The 25,701-nt window shown below is 37.2% G+C and overlaps 1 protein-coding gene across 3 annotated transcripts in view; it reads right to left on the bottom strand.

Annotated features, from left to right (window-relative positions):
• Positions 1–25,701, bottom strand: part of XIRP2 (xin actin binding repeat containing 2) — a 69,362-nt gene that overhangs the window by 8,507 nt on the left and 35,154 nt on the right. Inside the window, exons 4-7 of one of the 3 annotated variants that reach the window (XM_059928022.1) lie at positions 11,697–11,807; positions 11,246–11,318; positions 10,162–10,292; positions 131–9,500 (exon numbers count right to left, since the gene is read on the bottom strand). In XM_059928022.1, the coding sequence (XP_059784005.1) occupies positions 131–9,500; positions 10,162–10,292; positions 11,246–11,318; positions 11,697–11,807 (9,685 nt within the window). The remainder of the gene's footprint in view (positions 1–130; positions 9,501–10,161; positions 10,293–11,245; positions 11,319–11,696; positions 11,808–25,701) is intronic. The other 2 variants (XM_059928023.1, XM_059928024.1) reach the window with 2 other exon arrangements.

The raw sequence follows: 25,701 nt of genomic DNA, 5'->3' as shown, positions 1-25,701 counted from the left end.
CAGGGAAAGCTGTTAGTTTTAGGTTATGTTGTTTAGTACTTTCCAGGTACTCATTTATCTGCAAATCGTCTTAGTTATGGAACAGGTGCCTTTAAATGGGTTAATCTTCACTCTTTGCAAGCTCATTTACCACTTATAAATGCAGCTTCCTCTTGAAAGGTGGTTTTCATCTCAGTTGCAGAAGCATCTGAGGTTGCACATCCCAGGTTTTTAAACACTCTTTCACTCTCCTGCCACGTCTGTTGAAAATTCCTCCTGAGTTCTTTAGGTGAATCAGAAACATCTAAAATATGGCCAGCGATGACATCCTCATAGGTTGGTGGGGCGTGCTTGAAGTCAAAGCCGGATCTGCCAGCTTCTGAGCCTTGTGATGAAGAGACCATCATCTTCGACCCAACAACTTGACTCTCAAATGCATCCACACCTGAGAAAAGTTCACTTAGAGATCTTGTTTCAGAGCGGATGCTGGGCGGCTTAACAGGCATCGTTTCTTGCAGCTCTCTAGGATGACTGTGAGAAAAGCCACTAAAGCTAGCACTTTCTAAAGATGTTAATCCAAATTCCTCCTTACAAAATGTACGACTTTCTTGTTTTATATTATGGTTTGCTTCTCCATTTGCATAAACTCTTCTATTTGACTTTGCGTCAAAACCTAGGCCATCCTCAAATCCCCTGAACCATCTGTTTATTTCATTTTCATGGTCATTCATGACATTTTCAGCCATTTGAGCAGTCCGGTTGGCGGCTTCATACCTCTGCATTTGCTCTGATAGGTGAGGTTTTTCGACTTTGCGGATGATTTCGACTGCGTCAAAACTCTCAGTATCTGGCACTATGCGCTTAGTGGAATTTACTCCATCTTTGCGAACGTAAGTCGCCCTTTTCCCTACTTTCCTTTCTTCCTCTTGAGCTTCCATGGATTCTCTGAAGGAACCACGTGATTTATCAGCGTGATTTACACTTACAGGTATTGTGATTGTAGGTGGAGAGTCCCTGCCACGAGCCTCTATCTTAATTTGACGACGAAGTGTTGCAGGAGATGTGATGATCTCAGACCTCTTCTCTACAATGGGAACCGGGGTTATGGATGAACCTGGTATGGTCCCCCTGGATAACTTCGCAGTGGTGTCTTTGAGTTTGACAAGCTGTTCAGAGTGACTCTTGGGTGGAGACGGGGAGGTATTTGCTCTGAGAATTCTAGGTGGTTGTGACACAGATCTTGGTGATAGTTCAGCAAAACTGTCCTTTTTAGGGGACTGGGAAAGCTCATCCTTAGCAGAGGTTTCTGTTTGCCGTGCAGTAGACTCGATTGTTATGAAAGCTGGTGATGGCGGGCGTGTTTTTAAAGAGGGAGGAGAAGACTTGGCATCATCTAGTTTAATTTCCTGATGGGTTTTCACATGATGCTGAGCAGTTGCTTCTTGATGAGTTGCTACTTGGTGGTGCTCTGTTTTTTCTACAATTGTATTTTCTTTCCGCTCAGTGTTTTTATTATAGCTGACATCAGCATTAGACACTTTAGATAATGTTTCATTAACACTAGTAGCTTTATTTCTCTGCTTTCCTGCTTTAGAGGATATCATGGCTGTTTGAATTATATTTACACAGGACACAAGCATATCCTCTGCCTGAGTTTTAATGTGCATTATTTCTTCTTTGATTTTTTCTATGTTATTCTCCATAGCAATGCGAACTCCATATTCTCTTTTTTCTTCACTTAATAGCCATACTGGAATAATATTTAAGAGCATCTGAAATGTTTTAAGGCCATTTTTATCTGGCTCTGCTTCAAACTCTTTTACCCTAGACAAAATCTGTTTTAGTTCTTCACGTTTTCTCAAGAATTCCAATATATTTACAGCACATTTTCCATCATCCTGCTGGGATTCTCTCACAGAGGAAAATAAAGATTTGTCCTGTGTAATCTCTCGCTTTGAATCGTTAGTGTTAGAAAAGACTTGTTTCTGTTGTATGCCCTTGACGCCAAGACATTTTTCTTCCTGCAGATTATTACATGGCTGGGGCAATTTTTTATGTTCACCTTGACTTTGAGAAGTCTGTATATATGTTTGCTGAAAATTCTGAGTCTGTGAATCAAGATGTGCATCAGTAACCTTTTGTTTGACTACCTTCTGGGCTGATTTATTCAAATGTTCTTGTTTTCTTTCAACTACTAGTTTCTCTTTCTTTGGACCAATCATTGGTGGTCCCTGAATTGTTTCTTCACCTCCTGGAAGTTTCCCACTCTCAGATTCTCTAAATTCTTTTTGCTTCTCACGAACTATATTGAGTTTACTTTCATGGCTTTTCTCTGTGGATTCTGTAGGCAGTTTTACTGTTACTGTCTTCTCCTTCGTAGGTAACTGATAATATTTTTCAGCTACCAATTGTTTATTGCTACATTCAGTCCTTGCTTCTGTTTTCTCGGTTTCCTGGTACTGTTGTTTGGTAATGGTTTGAACATCAACTTCAGCTTGCTTTTCATGGCTTTCATAGCTGTGGCTTGTTTCATTTAACTTATGGTCTAGAGTTGGAAGCTTGATGGTTTTAACTTTGAAACTGGGGGAAACTGGTTTGCTTTGGGGCAAGTGCAACTGCTTCAGATACTTCTTCTGTTGTGTTTGCTGTGTCCTACATTCTTGGTGACTCTGTTTAATTTCACGAGCTGATTTAGATTGGGTCATATCCCTTGAGCTCTGCAAAGCTTCCTTTTTCACGGTATCTTTGTCTTCTGAGGCTGCTGGAACATGTTGGAGCCTCTTGGAAGCGAATGTCACTACTGGTGTTGTGGAAAGCTGGTTATCGGTACACGCTCCTAGTACTTGAGAAAGACTTTGAGAGACTGGGTTGGTTTGGGCCACAGTGACCCCTGAATCCATTCCAGCTAGGGGGACCTCCTCCTTTGTTGTTTGTAACAGCACTTCCTTTTTCAACTCTGACATGTTTTGATTTGGGCTTTCTGTTTTGACTAGGTTGTAGCAAGAACTCTCCTGTTTTTTCTGTTTTTCAAGTTCTTCTCTTTGTTGTCTGTATTTTTCTTCAGCAATCATTAAAGGCGTCTTAAATTTTCTCATATAAGGTTTTGGACTTTGCTGTCCTGAACCTGCTGGAAATGAATGAGATTTTACGAGAGGTGCTATCAGTTTTTCCTTGGGTGGTGAAGTTTCTGGAACTGTCTGTGAGAGAGACCTTGTAGAGTCCATAGATAATTGTTTTCTTTTATCAAGACTTTTTCTAGATACATTCTGCTTTGTCTCTATGTGTTCACTGCTACTTGCCATTATTACTCTTTTCTGATCCTTTGAGGGAGTAATTTTACATTCCATATCTGGCGGTGAATTTTCCAATTCAACTTTTGGGGAACTATGATTCTTCTTATCTTCTATCTGCTTGGGAAATTTGGGTTTGGGGAGTGTGGGAGGTGGCAAACGTCCTCCAGATTTTCCTGTTATGATTTTAGCCTGAGAGCTTGAGGCTTCTTCTTGGGAATATTGTATGAATGCTCCACTGTGCTTTTCTTGAACAGAAGAGGAAAGGAGATGTGCTGGTTTTAGAGATGGAGCTGGCGGAGGGGGAGGTGGTGGAAACATTGCTAGACATTCTCTTTCAAATTTCTCATCTTCTGGTGGTGGAGGAAGAGGGAGGCCTGGGAAATTCTCAAATTCAGCCTTCATCTTCTCTGTGGACAGTGAGGGAAGAAACACATTTTTTTCAGGCAACATCATGAAAGGAGGTGGAGGAGGAAGAGGAAATTCAATTTCAGCTGATGAATTGGAAGGTAGAGGAGGAGGTGGAGATGGAGGTGGAAGAGGGAACTCACTTTCTTTTGCATTATTTTCAGGGTTACAGTTGATTGGATTAAAGGACATTTCCATTGCCATTTTTAAGTCTTTGGAAGTATTTGTCTTCATTAGAAAGTCCTGGCTTTTCAGATGAATATCAGTCTGCTTTTTGTCAGTTGCCTTAAATTTATTGTGGCTTTTTTGGGAGACTTTCACTTCTGTTACATTTGACATGTCTTGATCCACAGGCAAAGTCTGCCACACTGGTTGAGGGGTCACGTTCTTTTTCTTTATATCTTTATTAGAATATTGCATTTCTTGCTTTAACAGAGTCTGCTTCTGAAAGTCCTCTGAAACTTCACAGGTTTCTCCAGCCATCTTGTTGACTGGACCCTGGGTTAAACTGGGCTTAGAGCTTTGTGTATCTGTTGATGTTTTAGTGTTTTTGGTATTTTTAGGACTCTTGTCAGGGAAAGCCTCACTCTTCTGGTGGTCATTCCTCACTTCACAAGTTTCAGTCTGTTGCTTTCCAATTGTTTTATCAATAGATTGGGTAAAGACAGCACCCTTCTTCTGTTCTCTCACTGTCTCTGATTCCTTGGTTTTTAGATGTTCCCTAACTGACACAGTTGAAGTCAGCTGTCCACTCACATGTTCATCTCTAAGACGTTGCTCTGTTATGTTATCAGTCCAGATACCCATTCTGTCTCCTGATTCCAACACATTTTTAATAGCTTTGTGGTGTGAATTAGATAGCCTTCTAAGGTTTTTCTCAAGGGCATCATTGTTTTGTTCACGATCTATGACAATCTTTACGGTGCCCTTGGGGGCTTTTGGAAGATTAACCTCAGTTCTTTCTTCTCTTAAATCCCCATGACAAGATTTGCCTATAGTTTGATTAAGAATGTCTGTTCCCCCCTGCCACCTGGCTGCCGGCTCAAATGGTCCTGGTCTTGGCTGAAGAACGCTTTTTTTGTCCCTCTGGACAGCCACATGATGATTCTCGGTTTTCTGCTCTTCCTCAGATCCTACCATCACAGATTGCACATCTTCTTTGATTACACTTTTTTTATTTACCTCTTTGAAAGGTCTTTGTGCTTCTTTTAGATTCCTTAATGATGCTTCAAGGTCATCTCGGATAAGCTCCTTTTTCAGGATTTCCATCCTTGTGTTTGCAGTCTTTTCAAGGCATTCAGTAGCTTTCTCTATATCCCCAGGGATGACATCAGGCTGTTTAGATTCTTTCCACTTTTGGCTTGATTCCTTAAGTGACTTGAGTGTGGCCAGCATGTCACCTTTTATAATTTCTTCTGTTTTAGCCACTGTTTTCTGACTTATGGCCTGGCTCAGGGAATTTAGGGTTGACTTCAAATCACCTTTTATGATTTCTTCTTTGGGTAACTTACAAGATGTACTCTGAGGCTCCGTCAGAAGAACCTTAACTGTATTATGCACATCTCCTGGGACGATGTCAGTTTCATTAACAGTACGTTCAACCTGAGATTGCCTTTTCTTTAGTAACAGTTTTGTACCTTCTACATCGCCACCAATTATATTTTCCTCTTTTTCTTGTTTCCTAGCTGTTAGTATTTCATCTGACCATGTCTGGAGCTGTCTGAGATAATCCAAAGCTCCAGTTTCTATGCATGTTGTAAAAAACTGAACATTTCCCCTCTCAGAGGCATCGATTTTAGCCCTTTCAGATATTTTATTGCTTGATATGGAAGATAGCAAATTATGAATGGTACGTTTTACATCACCCCCTATTACTTCTTCACGCTTAATTGTGTCACCAGCATTTTCATGAAGAAGACAATAGATAGTCATGTGAACATCTCCTCTTTCATCTTCCTGAATCAAAATGCCTTTCTTTACAGATCCTTCCTCGGAGAACAGGTTTTTTATTGCTTGTTGGACATCACCACTCACTATCTCTTCTTTTTCAGCACGAAATTCTGTTGATCTGTTTAATAATTGAGTTTTGGTCAAATTAACGTTTCCCTTCTCTTCTTCACTAACCAAAATCTCTCTTTTCTTACAGTCTCTTTTGGAAAGTAGCTTCACCATTATACTTCTGAGATCAACCCTGAGGATTTCTTCTTTCTGTATCTCAGGAGAGGCTTGATTCAGGAGCTTGTATTTTGCCATTCGAACATCCCCAACTTCGTCAGCTTCAATGATGATTCCAGGAGCCTCAATAACTTTTTGAGAGTAGAGTTCTTCTAAGGTTTCTTTAATGCTTTTGCCAATAACTTCCACCTTTTCTACCCTATTTTCAGTAAATTCATGAAGGGGTGTAGTTTCAAAGAGCCATGTAGTTGTCTTGACATCAGAAGGAGGGATTTCTTCCTTGGTGATTTTTGTGATGCTTTCATCTGCTTCCTTAATAGAATCCAAAGTTTGATTTTCAAAAAGCCATACTGCCTGCTTCACATCACCTTTCTGCATATCTTCCTGGGTGACTGTTTTGATATTTTCATATCCTGACCCTTCTCCTCTCAGCTCATCTAGAGTGTGGGTCTCAAATAGCCAAGTAGATGTTTTAACATTGCCCTTTTGTATTTCATTGACACTTACTGTTCTTATATAAGTCTTCTTATCCAAATTTTCAGACTCAAAGAATTGTTTACTTGTCTTTACATCCCCACCTTGAATATAGTCTACAGTGGGCACAATATCACGTGGTTCTTTTGTAATCTGATCCAGTGGCTGGGTTTCAAATCTGTATCTGACAGAACTAACATCTCCCTTCTGAATGTCTTCTTGTGTGACAGATTTAATAACATACACAGTCTCTGATTCATTAATGGAGTCTAATGGTTTCGTTTCAAAAAGCCACCTTGTCCCTCGTACATCTCCATGAATTACCTCTTCCTTTTTAACTGTTGTCACTTCATGATAAAACCCTTCTACATCTTGAATTGCATAGAGTGGCTGGGTTTCAAAGAGCATTCTGTAGCTTTTTACATCACCCTTTATTGCTTCTTCAGTAATTGTTTTCTTGGTGCTAATACAGTCAGATTCTTCTTTAATCTCATCTAAAGAAAAAGTCTCAAAAATAAAGCACCCCTTTCTTACATCTCCACCTTGTATGTCTGTCACTGTCTTAACTAATTTATCACCTTCTTGGCTTTCTTTTATCATATCAATTGGTTGGTTTTCAAAAAGCCACCTGCAATTTAAAACATTGCCTTTCTGAATATCTTCAGTCTTTAGGGTTTTGATCTTTTTCAAAACTTCCTCTGAACTGGAACTTATAGAATCTAAGGACTGACTTTCAAATTTATGCCGCAGGCTGGAGACATCCCCAGCTTGGATATCCATTTCCACGGCCTTGATTTCCTTTCCTTCTTCTCCTTGTATGCTGTCCAAATTTTCTGTCTCAAAAAGAAAACATGCTGTACGAACATCCCCACCATGGATTTCCTCCTGTTTTACAGTTTGCAATTTGACTGTTGCTTCGGAGTCATCTTTTATGGAATCCAGTGACTGAGTTTCAAAGAGCCAAGTACAGGCTTTGACATCTCCCTTATGAATTTCTTCACTGCCAGTCATTAATGAAACTTTTTCATAAAGAGACTCCATTGGCTGGGTTTCAAAAAGCCATCTACAGGTTTTGACATCCCCTTTAATAATATCTGTAGCTTGTTCAGTTTTACTTTCTACTTCTTCCATATTACTAAAATATTTAATCGAATCAAGAGGTTGGGTTTCAAACAGCCATTTAGCAGATTTCACGTTCCCAGTCTGTATTTCTTGAGCAGATATTCCTCTAATTATCTGAAATTTATGAATGCTTTCATCAAACTGGTCAATGGGCCTTGTTTCAAAAAGCCACCTACAGCTTCTTACATCCCCTCTTAGGATTTCTTCTTGCTGGACTGTCTTTACTTGATGATATTTTCCAAGGTGATCTTGAATGGCATACAATGGTGTTGTTTCAAAGAGTGATTTATTTAACTCTACAGCACCTCTTGTGACTCCTTCCACCTCTATTTTATGCGATGCATCAAATTTAATTAAGTTGTTTGATTCAAAGATACGTGTGTAATTCCTTACATCTCCTCTGTCAACTTCTTCAAGTTTCACTGTTCGTATGTACTCTTTTTTATCTCCTCTAATCTCTTCCAGAGGTTGGGTTTCAAAAATCCATTTTTGGTGCCTAACATCCCCCTTTTCTTCTTCAGAAGTAGTAATTTTTTGAAGTTTTCCAACATCAGGGCTATCTTTTAAAGCCTTTATTGGAAGTGTTTCAAATAAATGCTTAGTAGTTTGTACATCACCCCCTATTATCTCTTCAGACCTTAGAGGGTCTGCATCAGGAACATCTTTTAGAATATCTAATGGCTGTGTTTCAAACATCCAACACTTTCTAGAGACATCTGTACCTATTACTGTTTCCTTTTCAGTGATGACCTCTTCTGACTCTTCTTTGATTTTCTCCAAAGGTTGAGTTTCAAATAACCACTTTGCCCTACTCACCCCACCTTTGACATTTTCTTCCATGGATATTCCTCTGATGACTTTAATTTCTGTTATATCCTTGTTAATTGTGTCTAAGGGCTGTGTTTCAAACATCCAACGTGCTCTTCTCACATCCCCCTTTTCAACATCTTCTCTGTGAACGGTTTTAATTTCTAGCATTTGACCTGAACCATCTCTAATAACATATAATGGTTGAGTTTCAAAACATTTTATACTCCTCTTAACATTTCCCTTAATTTCTTTGAGCTCAGACCTGAGTTGCAGTAGGTGCACCTCATCTACTGAGTGAAGGTGTCTAAGTTGATCCAGATGTTGAGTTTCAAACATGTATCTCACAGTCTTGACATCCCCCCCGGTTATGTCCTTTATGGCAGTTACTATTGATTCTTCTTGACTTTGATGCATTTTATGCATTGAGTCTAATGGCTTTGTTTCAAACATCCACCGGGCTGTGCAGACATCTCCTCTGGCTAGCTCAGGAATTTTCTCAGCATTTTCTTCAGTGCCAGAAGAATGATCCCCCAGAGTATCGATGGGTTGAGTTTCAAACATCCATTTTGTATATTTCACATCACCACCAGCAATGATTTCTCGATCAGCAATGCCCTTGGAGATGTTATCTTCATGTGGAGAGCCATTGTTAATGGAATCTAATGGCTGATTCTCAAAGATCCATCTCATGGACTGCACCTCCCCCTTCAGAATTTCATCCCACTCCAAGTGTTCTCTTTCCGAGTTCAGACCTTTTTGAGAAATGTCATTCGTATTTTCAAAAACATACCGGGCTTGTTGCACATCTGCTGAAACTGAGCTCCCCAGGTTCACTTGACGAGAAACAATCTCAGAAACCTCACTGATATAATCTTTTTCTAAGTTTTTTCTTAACTCAGGATGGATGTGTTTATATAAACGGTTTAATTCATACAAATTTCTTTGCTTGGAATATAATTCTTTGGGGACTGGTGGTATTCTAGGAGGGCTGGGGAGTTCAGGGGACTGGGAAAATGCTGTCACATCTATTGGAGTTTGAAGTATGTCGGGTGGGGGAGGAGGAAATTCTTCTGCCTTTTCCGAAGAAGTGGCATTAACTTGTGCCAGAGTCGAGGAAGTGGCACTGTGGTCACTGTATCTTGTGGTTGATGTTTCCTTCCTCTGGCTGGTTGAAGTGTAAGAAGTGGAAGAGGTACCCACAATTGATGATGGCTTTAAAGTCTCTTCATATTCACTTTCAATCTTTAAGGGAGAGAAAATCAAATCTTATAAAGATGAGTGTAGTGGTAGAGACTTTTTAGGCACTGCCCTTCACCTGTCCACCTGCTACGACATCTGCACTGGGAACAACGGGTGGTATACTCCATTTAGAGACTCACTTAGGAGCAACAGACAGTATTTGTTACTATCGTCCCTATAATCTATTTGCACTTTTTAGAGTTATATTCCCTATTCAATACATCAACGAGTCAGTATTTTAACATTTACACGTAATCTTGATTATTTCCCTCCTTTACGTAATGTGCTATGCAGAGTAATCTAGAGGGAAACAATAAAAGTCTTAAAGGACTTTTGAGGGTTGTTTTGTTTTCCTTGGAATTTTAAACAGAACAGAGTAAGTAGCTGACATTTTAAAATTGGCTTTATTACTTTAGTGTTAGTTATTAAACTTTAGTGCATACATAATTTTTTCTTCACTAATTTTCTCTAGTGAGAAAAGTTTTCTTTCTACTGCTTTTCTCATATAGAATAATATTCTTCTTACGGAACAGAATAAGTACTGGCTCTGGATATTTTTTGTTGTTGTTGAAAAACCACCTCAAACATTCAATAATTTGAAAATGTTATGTATTTACATCTGGTTTTACACTTAATATGTCTCTGTGCAGAGAAATTATCTTACCTTAATCTGCTTGGTTGGGGTCGTCTCTTTGTCAGAATAAAGGACCTTTTCCTGGGCAGACTTTTCAAATTGTTCTTTTAAAAACTTAGTTGAAACCTTTGGAATCTCTTCATCCTCAGGTGTATCTATGACTACAAACAGAAAACAACACCAGAGATATTATGTAACTAATAAATATGATGTTTGAGAAGACATTATAATGCTATGGAAAACTTCTCATAACGTAAGTTAAGTAAAAATATTCAGGATATAAATGTATACATATGGCAGTATTTCATTATGTAAGTTAGTATATGTCAAGAAATATAGGAGGAAAAATGGTGGTGATTATCTCTGGATGGAAAGTCATAAGTAATGAAAGTGCTGTTTATTTTAATTGTATGTATTTTCCAAATTTTCTACAAGCATGTTTTGCTGGTATGCTCAAAAAGAATAATAAAAGTTATAAAACAAGAAAAGAACAGTAGAAGAACAGAAAAGGAAGATCTACTTCTTTAAGCAAAACTAAAATAAAACCAAATTCAGGTATAGTCAAATAACGTTTGGGTCACAGTTGGCTTAAATCTACCCTTTTAGCACTTTGGGACAGCAAAACTTCTCATTCCCCTTTTATAGGCAAGACACCCTGTACCCATCTTATGCAAACTTGCACAGGTTTGCCTGTAGTCTAATCTCATATCTGTGGGTTGGAGAATTAGACTTAAACGTGCTTAAATTTGTTATTAAAAGTAATACAATCTAGATAACTTTTCTGTTCCCAGGGAGCTTGATAACATCAAGTTTTATTCTGGATCCCTGAGCAAAATGCAATTCAGAGGTGGCTGGCTTATCACCTTCTAGGCGTTTTGGATGAATACATCATAGGGTTGAAGGGCAATGAACTATTTTAGAAGCTTACTGCATCTCGTACCACAGGCAGAACCTAATTACATATAGAAATACTACTCTGTCCCCTTTGGGATCATAAGTCATAGTTACTAACTTTATTTAGTGGGAAGGTTTGTGCTTTGGAAGTCCTCCATTCAAACACAGAAACATCAATAGGAAAAAGATATATTGGGGTGAAATAATACCAGATTCTTACCTGTTTCTTGAACATATTGATGGAGTGGAGAAGCTTGATTTATTTCCTCAGTGTGTTTTTCAAGATGAGAGACCTGTGTTTAAAGATAATTTTAAATAAATAATTGTTTTTAAGAAGTCAATTATTTCAGTATTGCACACATATTCTTCATTGCACAGTGATTTTCATCCAAGACTTCAGCGCACATTGATTACACTTTGATCATTTATTTTAATGCATGGGTTCATGCTATAACAGAACAAATATGAATTGACACCTAAAGTGCACCTATATTTTTAGGGTGTTCATTTTATTTTTCAAAGAATATCAACCCCAAAGTAGGGAAAGAGACACTGATGTGTATTGATATTAAATACATAAAGGACAATAAAAGCAACTGTTTATAACAAGGTCAGAATTTCCACATAGTTCTGCAAACTGTGTGGAAAGTGTTGTCTTTCTAAATAGTTACCATTTCTGTTCCAAGAACATCAATTTTGTGTGCTTTGTAAGGTACTTGTTCATTTCTTTCCATTTCCTGGCTGTGTCCTGCAATGTCGACCTGGCTGCTACGGATTACCTCCTGAAAATGAATGGATGAATGAATGAATGAATGGACAATGCCTTAAGAAAATTCTGAAAATTTTAACTTTTATTTTATTAATTCAATTTCAGTGACAGATGCTTCTGAAAAAAAAAAAAAAACTGTTTCCTCAGTATATTAGTTTACTTGGCTATTGTAACAATTACCACAAAGTTAATATCTTACAGTTCTGTAGGTCAGAAGCCCTGAATGGGTCTTACTGGGTGTTGGCAGGTGTCAGAAGGCATGCATTCCTTTCTGCAGGCTCTAGGAGAGAATCCATTCTCTTGCCTCTTGCAGTTCTAGAGACTGCCCACTTTCATTGGCTCATGGCCCCCCTCCTCTATCAAGTTGAACTTTTTCTCACTCTGCCACCTCTCTGATTTTCTCTTGTGATCCCTTCTTTCACTTTTAAGGACCACTGGGATTACACTGGACTAATCCAGAGTATTCAGGATTATCTCCCTGTCAAAAGGTCAGCTACTTAGCAGCTCTAATTTCATCTGCAACCTTAATTCTTCTTTGCCATGTAACTTAACATATTCACGAATTCTGAGGATTAAGACATAGATATCTTCAGAAGCCATTATTCTGCCTACTACCCTTAGAAAGGAACAAATGTTAATGAGGCAACTCATACCCAATATGGCAAAGACGAATCTCAAAAAGAAAATGGAAACCCTTGATGAAAAAGAAATATATTTTGTTGTTTATAAGCCAGATTTTCATTCTACAGAAAGACATTCCCATCTTCAAGGTGGCCTTCTGGTTTGATGACACATCCAGAGTTCAATTGAAGAATATAACCATTAAATATAACCAATATAAATAGGCCATATTATGCTAGTGTGTCTCTATCTTCACACATGGCGCTACTTTTGATTTTGGTTAAGTTAGCACAGTGATCCTGGCTGAATCGGAGGGTTGAAACTCCTATTAATTTTTGTGATCCAGCTTTGCTGTTACTACAGAATGTGATCTGACACAAGTATATGATTGATTGATTGACTGATTGATATGGTGAAGCAGCTGGCATACTGCTAAAAATCTTAACATCGAAAAATAAGGACATAGACAGATGACTCTCCAAGAACACACCTATTTGAACGCCTTTGAAGTTGGGATTTCATTTTACGCTTGATATCTACATGACTAACAAATACTGTTTTTGAGATGGGATTTTAAAATTTTTGTCTTAGTAGAGAATAGTCAAGTGAGCAAAGGGGCATTATTACTATTAATCAAATAGGAGCACTAACTTTTTTTTTTTTTTTAAAACATGGAGTTAAATAGTTCTAAGGGATCAAATTCTAGAGCTTTAAACCAAGAATAAGTTTAAAGTTAACTCATGAGATCTTGACTTGTGATTTTTTTTCTTGCTAGTGGACTTGTAGTGTCTGGATTACCCCCACGGGTATCTGGTATACAGGGTTAAAGTTCTGATTAACCAAGTGGCAGTCAGACATTTGCTTAGAGATATACAGTATTATCTGATCTTACTACACTATCTAGGAAGGAGAATTAAGACCAAAAATTGATACCCACCCAAAAGTCCTTCAGAGAATTGACGCCAAAATGTAGGTGTGCACTTTAAAATGTAGATTACATTTCATTGGGTGTGTTAATTAACTAGATGGGAGGAATCCTTTCACAGTGTGTATGTCTATCAAATTATCACTATGTACACTTTAAATATCTTATAATTTTTTCAATTATACCTCAATAAAGCTGAAAAAATATAAATTATATCTCATTAAATTAAAGGCAGGTGTAACCTTTTCCTAAGCAGATGGGTTTTTAGCCCTAGTTAATGATCCACATATATCAATAGATATTTATTAACACGTTTGACACATAGTTTATGCTAAGGAAAAGTTTACTTAACGAATGAATGAATAAAATAGCAAATTTCCATTAATAAATGAACTTCATTCAACCTTCTATTTGCCTGAGAATGTCCTAGAACCTGGGGTTAGAAGAATGAACAAAATGTGTACTTTACTTTTTCAAGAGGGGGTATAGAAAATAAACAATTCATATTCTTTCCTTTAAGTTCAAAAAATCATAATTCTATATAATAAAAAGTTTTGCGTAATCAAGTTTTATTTAAGGGTATTAATAACATTAGGCTGGAGGGAACAATAACTGTCATTGAAGACCACAGATAGAAAAAAATGCATGGGCACAAATAACAACTCTTTGCATAATAACTGTTTACAACTATGGCAAGTCTTTCCATCTATAGGAATATAATGGGGATATTCTATGGCTTTCTTATGACACACCGAGAAATAGGAAGTACTGATTAAACAGACAGTGAAAGAGCAAAGGACATGGGAACCTGACCAGTACCAAGATCCTTATTGAAGGGCACAATGATCATTACTATAGAATCACGTCTCTGCCTAGAGGCCCAGATGACAAGCTGTGGCCCACAGACAAGCTTATTTGACCCACTCAATGTTTTTAAAGTTTTGAACTAATTAAAACCTACAAAAAAATCAAGACTTCTGCTTATGTTTGAAAATTTTGAAGATCTGGCAATATGCCATATTCCAACATGGCAGTGGCTTGCTGGAACAAAGTAGTGGCCACCTGTCTTAGTTGGGGCATATACTTTTCAGTTGGTCACTGTTCCCATCACTCACTAATATAGTATTTAACACCAAGTTGACATTTTTAAAACAACCTGCCTATCATCTTTAAATATATTTTCTTGTGGGAGATGACACAACATAAACAGTAGAAGGATACATAACTTTAGTTTAAAGTTATAAGTTTCTACTTCAGCACTATGTGCTATTACTAAATACAACTGTAATTGCTACACTAGTTTGGTATGTCAGTGTCAATGCATCAATTTTACTGCCCTCTGTTTTCTGCAGTTTACATAACGTCTGTCTTAAAATATTCCAAGATTTTGTTTCCATCATTTACTGTGTTTCATATTATGCAACTAGTAGAGTTGGATTTTAAATCTGACTTTCATTCTTCCCAATTGCTGGTGTCTATAGAGTGAAGGGTTAGATAAAAGGATGGATCATCATAATGCTCAGGAAGAAATCAAATTACACAAATAAAATGTAATAAAGAATTCCGGCCAGAATACCATATGCAAATTCACATGAAACAGTTCATGAAATTGGTACTTAAAAATTAAATTCAAATATAGATTGGGCTGCAAGAAGAAAAATGCAGTTTTGTTCACAGGTGGATTAACCAAAGTCAGGAATGGGGATAGTACTCACTCCCTCCTTTATATTAGATATGCTATAATCTTGGGTAAGTTACTAAATCACACTTCAACTCTTTTTTTAAATCTCATTCATCCATGAAAAGAAACACAGATGATATACGTGGTCTAATTTTGGAATCTAAAGGAGAAAATGTGGCATGATCACAAAATGTTATAATATTTGCATAGCTCACGCCAATCTGATATCAGCTCATAGATTAGTCAAGTATATTACAAAAGTCTCTCATGGATGTACGCTTCTCCTAAGGAGATTTCTCCAGCACAGGAAAGAGTTCACACTCTGCCTACCCAACTTGCCACTGTTATTATCATTACAGGAAAAGACATTGTACATTTCCGCTGATAAAAATGCAAACTCATGCTAGCATAATGAGTAAGGAAAGAAAAGGACAGACTTTTTATGGTGACTCACTATTATTGCGACTCTTAGAAGTATACCCAGTAGGAAAAAGTGTGATGGAAGACTGGCAGAAGAGTAGATGATAACTGCCTCACTAGAGTGGAAAAAACAGCTCATGCTCAATGCCAGTAATTCAGCAATTTTACCCGTCACTAACCTCATTCTTAATAAAACTAGGAAGGGTTATGATGTATTAATGTTATATGCATCATTGTCAAACAGACAGAAGCAATACCAAAAATGTGCTATTTATGTTAGCAAAAATGTCAGCTGATTCAAGGTTTGAAAGAATAATCAGTTCTTTCTTTTAAGTGATGAGCATAAAAATTTGCGGTTGATATATTGTGTTTGTCTAGATTTTGATATGTTTGAATTCAAACATGTTTTCTTTTTGCCCTGAGTTTTCTCTTTATGTTTTAAAATTTTACTTTAAAACTTTACAGTATAAAATTTGACATCCCTAGCATTGGAGCTTCAAGTTAGGGCTTTTCCTCATTCACTATACACTTCTGAGTCTTGGCTCAAAAATTATTTTCTATTTGAAACCTTTCCTGACTTCTCTATACAGAGTTCCCTATTACTGCTTCTTTTATTGTATTCCTGTATGGTCAGTACACATCTCTATTATCTACCTATCCATTTCACATTCATTACTTGATAATACGACCCTTTCCTTTAACTGAATTCATGCATCCTCAAATCCCAATATTTAGCTTCCTGGTAGAGAGTAGATGCCCCCCAAAATATCAAGGAGTGAATAGTAATATTATGAGCAAATAGTCAATAGTAATATCATGAGCAAATAGTCACTTTTTTCCCAGGAGTGTGAACATTTTATGATTTTATAAAAATCTAATTTAAAAATTAAAATTCTATTTTTTCCCCACATAATCCTATGATCTTATTTTTTGGTATTTTGGCTGACAATCTTTGACACTGAACATTTTATGACTTGTAGGTGGAGTTACTGAAGCTGATGCATATAACAATAACATGTCAATCACTGACAAAGTATATGCAGAAGAGGTCTCTGGATAACATTGCAAGTGATTAGAACATTTATGGAAGAATATGGGCAGTGCTGTGACGCTGTGAAGAGCAGTTGACATCATTAGAGGGAGGAGAAGCCTGTACCAAGAAACCAAAAAATACACAAAGGTAATAAACACATACAAAAAGGTAAAGAACATTGGAAAATAGGAAAATTTATTTTCAGCTGGTCTTTTTATAAAAAGATGTTCATGGTGCTAAAAAAAAAAAAACTAGTCTGTATGTTCTTTTTTTAGTGAATTGTTATTATTCATTGAGTTTGTGAATCTGATGTATTGCCAAGCATCATGTAGAAATAGCAGTAGAAATGTGTTGAGCAGAATTACTATGACATCAAAAAATTAAGTTGAGGTGTTTATGATGACAATAAAAGACAATACTTTATCCTTATTTTTAATATCAAGGGAAAAGAAGAATCAAGGCAAATGTAAGTCATGATTCTTCATATAACGCAATATATTTGGAAGTGAAGACTACAATTTTACTTGGTTCAGTAGTAATGCTGCCTGAAGCTATGAGTGTGTCCTAGTTGGACTGTTGGATCCTAAGAGACTGATGATGTAAAACATTCAGAAAAAAAATTAAGATAGTAACTTTTTCCTTTGAAATCACTGCATCCCTAAATGTGAGTGATCGTATATAGCTTCACTTATACATTTATTTATTCAACCAATAGCTACTGAGCACCAACTATCTCTATAGCATTTTGCTAGGCATTGTCAGTACTGTTTTAGTAAAAGTTTTATCTACCAACCTATCTACATATCAATCATCTGTCTATTCATCTATCTCTATATCTGTGCAATATATAAAAATATGTACAGGATTTCCCTGGTGGTCCAGCGGTTAAGACTCTGTGCTCCCAATGCCTGGGTTAGATCCCTGGTCAGGGAACTAGATCCCGCATGCTGCAACTAAGAGCCTGCATTCCACAGCTAAAAAGATCCTACACGCCGCAACGAAGACCCAGTGCAGCCAAATTAATTAATTAATTAATTTTAAAAAATGTACATACATATCTAATGGAATAAAAATGGCTCACTTAGCTTGAAATTCTCTTGAGACAAGATTTGTAATATATACACTTGCATGAATTATGCAGGTTTGTTGTATAAATCTCTGAGAGAAGCACTATCATTCAATTAATTTCAGCTCTTTCTGCGCTCAAAACAATTATGCTTTGGTCATATTTAGCTATAAAGAGCAAAACTTCTAAATTTTTAATAAAAATACTTAATTTGAAAGTAGGAATATTTGACTTCAAAGAGGGAGGTTTATGAATAAGTAATGCCAGATTTCACTACTAAAACTTTGTCCTCTACTTTCCCCAAAGTGTTATTTATAGAGCCATATCCCAGCGTCCAAAAATGCTGAAGGTACATTAAAAGAACATGTAAAAGATGTACTCTCAACTGGGCCATCAAACATATTAGTAATATAAACAACAATACTTATTTGACAAACTAAAAAGAACAGGATACATAAAGACATTCAATTTTCAGTAAAGGACACCTTCTAGAAGTTTTATGTAGATGTATGTTTTTTATACACACACACACACACACACACACACACATACATGTATACAAGATTTCAATCTAACACAGACGTAAGGCATCTTAAAACAAAAAAGGCACTTGGATATAAATAAACATAAAAGTACAATAAAAGGGGCTAAAACTTAGTCTCAAGGAGCAGTGAAATTACAAAAAAAAGCTTGCAAAAAGAATGAAAAAAATTTAAAGAAAAAGAAAACCAGGGGTAACATATATCTTACATTAATTAATGCAAACCAAAAGAGAGAAACAGAAGAATTCTACCTTTTTATTATTACCCCTCTTCACCAATATCCAACTGATTTATAAGCTCTTCCAATTCTATCTTTAATTATCTTTTGAGTCAATGCCCTCTTTACCCTAGAACTTCTGACCCATTTAAGTCCTCATGTATTTAATCTGCTATTTCAGTAGTCTCCTAACTTACCTTCTTCAGTCTAACCTCGACACCAATTTTTTTTTTTTAATTTATTTTTGGCTGTGTTGGGTCTTCGTTTCTGTGCGCGGGCTTTCTCTAGTTGCAGCGAGCGGGGGCCACTCTTCATCGCGGTGCGCGGGCCTCTTACCGTCGTGGCCTCTCTTGTTGCGGAGCACAGGCTCCAGACGCACAGGCTCAGTAGCTGTGGCTCACGGGTCTAGTTGCTCCGCGGCATGTGGGATCTTCCCAGACCAGGGCTCGAACCCGTGTCCCCTGCATTGGCAGGCGGATTCTCAACCACTGCGCCACCAGGGAAGCCTCTCGACACTATTTATAACAATCCTATACAACTAGAAAAAAATGTTTCTTAAATGCATATCTATTCATATTACTCCCCTATTTGTTTCTTCAATGGTTTTTGATTGCCTTAGAATAAAGTAAAAATTCTTTATTATAGCATATAAGTTTTTCTCTTATACAGCCTTTGGCTACATCTCCAGCTTCATGACTCAATTGTGCCTCACTATATTCACAAATACACTATTTTACCTTTTGCATAAGTTGTTCCTTTCACCTAGAATGTAATTCTGGATTTATAAAAAATTATTTTAAGTCTCAGCTGAAGCATCCTCCACCCTCAGATTCCCCTCCTTGACCATCATTCATCCAGAGTAAAGTTTATCACAACCTCCTTGTGTCCCAACAAACCTCATTTATATTTTCCATGATAGAATCTACCATATTGCCCTTGTAATTATTTGTTATATGTGTTTCTCTCTGATAGAGTGAGCTTCTTGAGGGCAAAATAATATCATACTCATCATTGAATCTTTTGTGCTTGACATATGCTGAGTGCTTAATGACTATCAGCTGAATAAAAAAAAAATAAGGCACAGACTCTGGAGTCAGCTTTCCTGAGTTAGGATCACATTTGCTCACTTTCTTGGGCAAGTTACTTAGATCTTCCATGGTTCATTTCTTGTCAAAAAAAAGTAGGGGAGGGGGGGCTTCCCTGGTGGCACAGTGGTTGGGAGTCTGCCTGCCAATGCAGGGGACACGGGTTCGAGCCCTGGTCTGGGAGGATCCCGCATGCCGCGGAGCGGCTGGGCCCGTGAGCCACAGCTACTGAGCCTGCGCGTGTGGAGCCTGTGCTCCACAACAAGAGAGGCCGCGATAGTGAGAGGCCCGCGCGCCACGATGAAGAGTGGCCCCCGCTTGCCGCAACTAGAGAAAAGCCCTCGCACAGAACCGAAGACCCAACACAGCCAAAAATTAAATAAATAAAAATAATATTAAAAAAAAAAAGTCGGGGGCAGGCAGCTAAAAATAAATAAATAAAAATAATATTAAAAAAAAAAAGTAGGGGGCAGGCAGCTAAAAATAAATAAATAAAAATAATATTAAAAAAAAAAAAGTAGGGGGCAGGCAGCTAAAAATAATGCCTATCTCAGAAGGTTATTGTGAGGAGAAAGTCAGTTGACATATGTGAAAACCTGGCTCATAAGTGCTACATTAGTATTTGCTATCTTTGATTAACATATTCATTGCACACTTACTCTGCATCAGCTATTTTCCTAGTAACTTGGGATACATAGTAAACAAGGCAAAAAAAAAAAAAAAAGATTGAAGGAAAGTAGATTGTCTGTGGTTATGTCAATAAATTTTGCCATGAAATTTTTCATTGTAGAATTAAGCCCAGAAACGAAAGAAAAAACGTTTCAATATGTACATTTTTTCAACCAGAGAAGTAGTGGATTTGGGGGATTTTTCAACGAGAAGCAAAAAGGTGCCTATGCATAACTCTTCTAAGTCATTCTGGCCCCTAGGACATGGACATTTCTATAGAGGCATGGCCAGAGAGTGGCTTTCTGATCACCTATCCAGTTTTTCTCTGGTTCATCGTTCATGAACTGGTACCCAGTGGAGAATCAGTTCACAGTGATTTAATCTACTATTATACAATTCTTCTCACACTTAACTCTTTCCTAAAAGGTCCTGTTGTGTGCCTCTCATCTAGACGATAAAATAAGAATGTTAAGATTTGTAATTTATATATTGTTTTATCAGTCACAGCTCCCATTGTCAAGCATCAGAGTCTAACTGATTTAAATAGGACAGGTACTTTGTTAAAGAGACATTTCATAGCAGAAGTGTATTTCACAGAATCTCCAGGAATAAGACTCCAGAAATATACTTATTCTCACAGAATAAGACTTGGAGGTTTTGTAGCCAGGAACAGTGCTGAAAAATGCTGCAGAACCTTCTGGAGAAGGCACCCATGCTGCTGACATTGGACACACTCATTGCCAAAGCCACTGATACTACATAACAGATATTGCTTCTAGAATGGCTCTTTCTTGAAAATTGATGTAGCTAATCTCCGCCACCAGCCATCACCAAAACTGATTCTGCATAGTCCCTGCTTCTCATGCCATTTCATTACTTCTTTATGCAAAGACTGAGTTGGAGGTGTCTGATTGGTGCAGTCTAGTTCACAAGCTTGGGTCCTAGATACCAGGAGGGCCAGGAGAGTGAGTGTATGCTATTTGCAGCTTCTCCTAGTGGAGGCTGGTTTTGCCTCATGGCGTGGTGGAGTCCCCAAGTACAGGAGGTTCAGATGTCCAAAAGAATGAAAAGTGCACATTACCTCTCCTAAGAAAGTCTTATTTGTCAACACGGAGGTCTTATTAACCAAACAGAAACCAGTTAAAAACACAAGAAAAGGAATGCCACTCATTTTTGACAACACATAACATAGTAGAGAACGCTACTCATGTCCTATGATGAAATTGATTTGGGCTTATTTCTTGGCAATATATGTTCCATGTGACATTACAAGTTCCTTTAGGAAGACTGAGACAGTACAATTTGCCTGCTAATAGGGTCATGAAGAGTTCCTGTTATACAACCCTGCCTCCTTCTTTCACTGTCCCTCTGAGCCTTTATGGTCATCAGTCTTGCTCACTGGGAGGAATACATTTTAAATCCTTATATAAAATCCAAGAAGAAGGAAAAAGCACCATAAAACAGATTTGGCTCTGATGTAAGCATTCCAAGATAATCCATGCAAACAAAGCATTTCAGGATAATTATTAATTATGACTACAAATTAATTACTCTGATCATTTGGGTTTTCTTCACAATGAGGAAAAATCAGGAAAAATAAAAGGGTAATTGGTTCCAATTCCACTGGTGAATGTATCTACTAGTAAAATAGGGAATGGAAAGAGATTGAAGTAGAGACAGGAATGTTGGGTTATGGGCTGGAGTTTGTCATCTATTCAAGTGAGAAATCAGGTAAGTAAATCACAGCTAATTTCAGTCTCACTTAGAATCCTCATTTGTAATCTGTTGGGGTAGAGAGTAGGGAAGCATTGAAGGAGATAGATAGAAGGAGCTACCATTGATTGAGTGCTGTTATGTGTCAGGAAATATACAGGGCCCTTCACACTTTATAGCATCTAATTTCTTAAGAATTTTACCATTTTTAAATTCTACATGTTGATTACCCATGGACTTAACCAGGAAAAGGAGTTGAAGGGAAAATGCTGTGCAAGATTTGAAAATTCCAAACATATACCATGAATACAGAGATTAACAAGAATTCAATCAACCAGTTGTTTTGAGTCAATGCTTTTAACACCTAAAAGCAATAAGTGATGTGCTCAACGTGCACTTGTGATATACCTAAAGTGCATTTAAAGTAGGGACAAGAAAGAAGGAGAGTTATTCTCAACTAGCTAAGTATGCTGAAGAACTGCACTGAAATGCCTTCAAAGAATCTAAAAATTAACAATCATGTGCTGTAATTTTTATTGTATATTCATTTTTTTGAAAAAAATCACTGAGTCTTTTACCCTAATATGCTTTTCACCAGTATATCAGGTAATCACACAATTTTCTTTATTTCTTTTAGGGTTGTTGATTCAGTGAACCATCTTTTCTATCAGTATAATATCAGTCATCAAGTGCAAAGATTTCAAGAAATATAAAAATCAATGTCAGAGGTTAGAAGGGTCTCAAAATTGAAACAAGGTTCTTACAAAAAAGGATAAAGAACGATTTGCTTTAAGTAGATGCTTAGTTTCATTTTGCCTAAAAATATACATCTACAGCTTATAAAAATTGAGCCATTTAACTCCTATAGATTTATAGAAACAAATCAGATGAAATGAAATTTAAGGACATACCCTTTGATCTGTACTGGATTTTCTCCCAATTACACTTATCAGTTCCAGGGCACTGTAAAGGATAGGGTACCCACCCACTTGCTGAAGACTCATGACTGAAGATCAAGTTGGTTCTATAAGAATGCATCAGAGCGGATGAGATTCAAACAGGCTTTGCTAAGGAGTGATAGTCTTTAAAACTTATTTCAAGTATAGTGGTCTATGAAACAGTAAAGGATAAATACTTGATCATGTATCTCTAAATTATAAGAAGAGAAATAATACTGAGCATAGGTGCCAAACACAGAGCCTATGATCATTATATTTAAGTAATTTAACCTGTATTTTGTGTGACATGATATTGTCTGTCTCACCACTACTCTTACAGGAGGAAATCAACATATTTGCATCTGATTCTGATATAGAAAAAGTAGCTCTGTATGTAAGCATCTATAATTCTCTCATCGGTATTTTTTTTCACACTCCCTCCTCCCCACGAATTATTGCTTTTCTTTCTCTATTTTCTGTACCCAGACTTGATGGTACACTTTCTTATTATCATAATCCCCTCTCTAGTAATGAAAGGCCTGGAAAAAATAAAGACAGGAAAGAAAAGGAACTGAGGAAAAAAAGGAAAACTTTTTTTGATCCTCTAAAAGAAAAACAAAACACAGAAAATATGATTGGGGGAATTTGTTGATATTTTTAGAATAATGATACAAAATGCTTCTGATAAAAGGCTCACAGACTGAACCCCAGCCTAAAGTCCTGACTTCATCGAAGCACCCTAAACCTCCCCAAACAGTTCTACACACTGTGCAATATGATGAACTGCAGGATCCAAGGGAGGCATTTCAAATGCCATAGCAGGATGACGTCTCTAGAAGACCCTGGTATTTACCCCAGGATAAGGAAGATGAATTGAGCACTTCTCCCCCTATTGGTGTCCATCTAGTGGCTGGTAGATGATGTGCCCTGTCCTCCTGATGGGGTTAGAAATGAAGTGGTCTCCTAAAAAGCTGTTTCTTGGACCACGCTGGGTAGATCACTCAGGATAGATAGGGATAAAGAACAAGGACAAGAAAAGGCTGTTAGAAGGCGATGTAATCTTACTCTGGGTTCTGTGATGTTGAGATTTGCAAAGAAGCTGGAAAAAATGAAGAATTTCTTAAACATATCTCTGTAAGAGCATGGTGCTAAGGACAGAATCTCTTAATGCCTCTTCCTTTGCTCAGGCTTTGTGTTCTTCCAGTTTTTTTTAGCATGATAATTCATTTGTAATTATGCAAACTAATAAATAAATGAACATCCAAAAGAATAGACAAGCTTGACTCAATCCAATCATTTTCAGAGATCCATGAAGACAGGTTTATTCTGAGAAATATCAGACCCAGAAGCAGCAGAAAGAGCTAATAATATCCTCTGATGTCAAGTGCTTACAGAAAACACCCGTTTTATAAAAGTAATCATGTGGAAAAAACATTTTGCAGTTTTTACTAAGCTCTGCAAACAAAATGATTGTGTAATGTTAAGGGTTTCTTTTGTTGTTATAATTTTCCTTGCTCCTCACAAACTAGCAAAATCTCAGAACTTAAAATTCTATATCTTGCCATTCTATTATAAAATTTAAAAAGAAAGTAAATTTAATTAGTATATTATAAGATATTGTCTATATACTTGAGAATGCTATTAAGCGTAATTATACTAAGAGCACAGTTATACTTCTAAACTAATAGGAGACCAGATTGAAGAAGGGGCTATACAAATGTATTTTTTTTTTCTATTCCAACTTTCCCTAAATATCCACTCCCTCCCATAAAAGAAGACATAAAATTTGATTACGTCAAAACATCTGTGTTTTACATCTTTATCAACATCAAAAACTTTTTCAGATCACCTGCTGAAGCTCTAAGAACATGAAACTCTGTGCTCTCACTTTGTGTCTTTGAGGAAAGGGTCTAGGTGACACTCTCTCAATAACCATAGGCCCTGTGATAAGAACAATACCACTCATTTTCTCCCAATTCCTTTCACTTTAAAGGAGTGAAGGGTATATCTGTATGTATACTTGTCTTCTGTAAATGAAACTGAAAATGGATTCTATAAGAACAAATAGGTTTCAGAAACAGAAAACTCACAGTACCATTAAGAAAAAGAGAAACTTTGATAGTAATACTCCAATAATTGGGGTAAATGTTACTACTACAAATTTTATTTTGGAGAATAAGATGAATCATAGAAAAGCAACCAATTCAAGGTTTTTTGAAAGCATTGAATCTTGCAACTCAGTTTTACTTATGAGTATTTGTACCATTCACTGAGGCCCTGACTGCCTGAGAAAATGTGCCGGGGGCCCCCCTTCCTCTGATAATGTTTCTAAACCCCTCCAAGCCACCAGGTAGATTAGTTTGTTTGCTCATTTTCAGCACAGTAAAGGAACCCAGGGAGAAGGCACACATTGGATGAACTATACTGTTTCATCAAGAAGATAGAGTTTCCACACAAGACCCAGGCAAATGCTTTGCGGGTGTCTTCACAGTGTGGGGTTGGAATGTGTTTCCCTTTATAATGATGCACTGGAATGGCCTGCAGTGCTGTCCCAGGGGAGGGAGGTGTGAATCCCTCTGTGCACTAGCATCTACCAACAGATTCTGCAAAAGAAGCTGAAATTGGAAGTTGCAAAGGAACCATGACTGAGACTTTATGGTCACACCTCAGTAGACAGTTAGCAATTACCATCTACTTCATTTGGGGACAGCAGAAGTTGAGAGTTATAGTGTGTGGCTCGAAAGTAATGTGATTAATGCCAGTAGATCACATAAGACAGTCTTATAGTGCTTTATGGGCACACCTTGTATCCCAGGGGGAGTCCACATATTCGTTTAGCTGTGTAACGAGCCAAATGTCTATGAGCATGTTACTACATGATTTAATAAGGTTTATCACTTTATAATCGTCTTACGTCTTTCAGAAATTAATATTATATTTATAGAAATATCAAAGGTACAAACTCAAGAGACATTAGGTATCCAGATCGTATAATCC

Source organism: Balaenoptera ricei, chromosome 7 (genome assembly GCF_028023285.1).
Source record: "Balaenoptera ricei isolate mBalRic1 chromosome 7, mBalRic1.hap2, whole genome shotgun sequence".
In the NCBI taxonomy this organism is placed as follows: Eukaryota; Metazoa; Chordata; class Mammalia; order Artiodactyla; family Balaenopteridae; genus Balaenoptera; species Balaenoptera ricei.
This window is presented reverse-complemented; position numbering and strand designations above follow the sequence as displayed.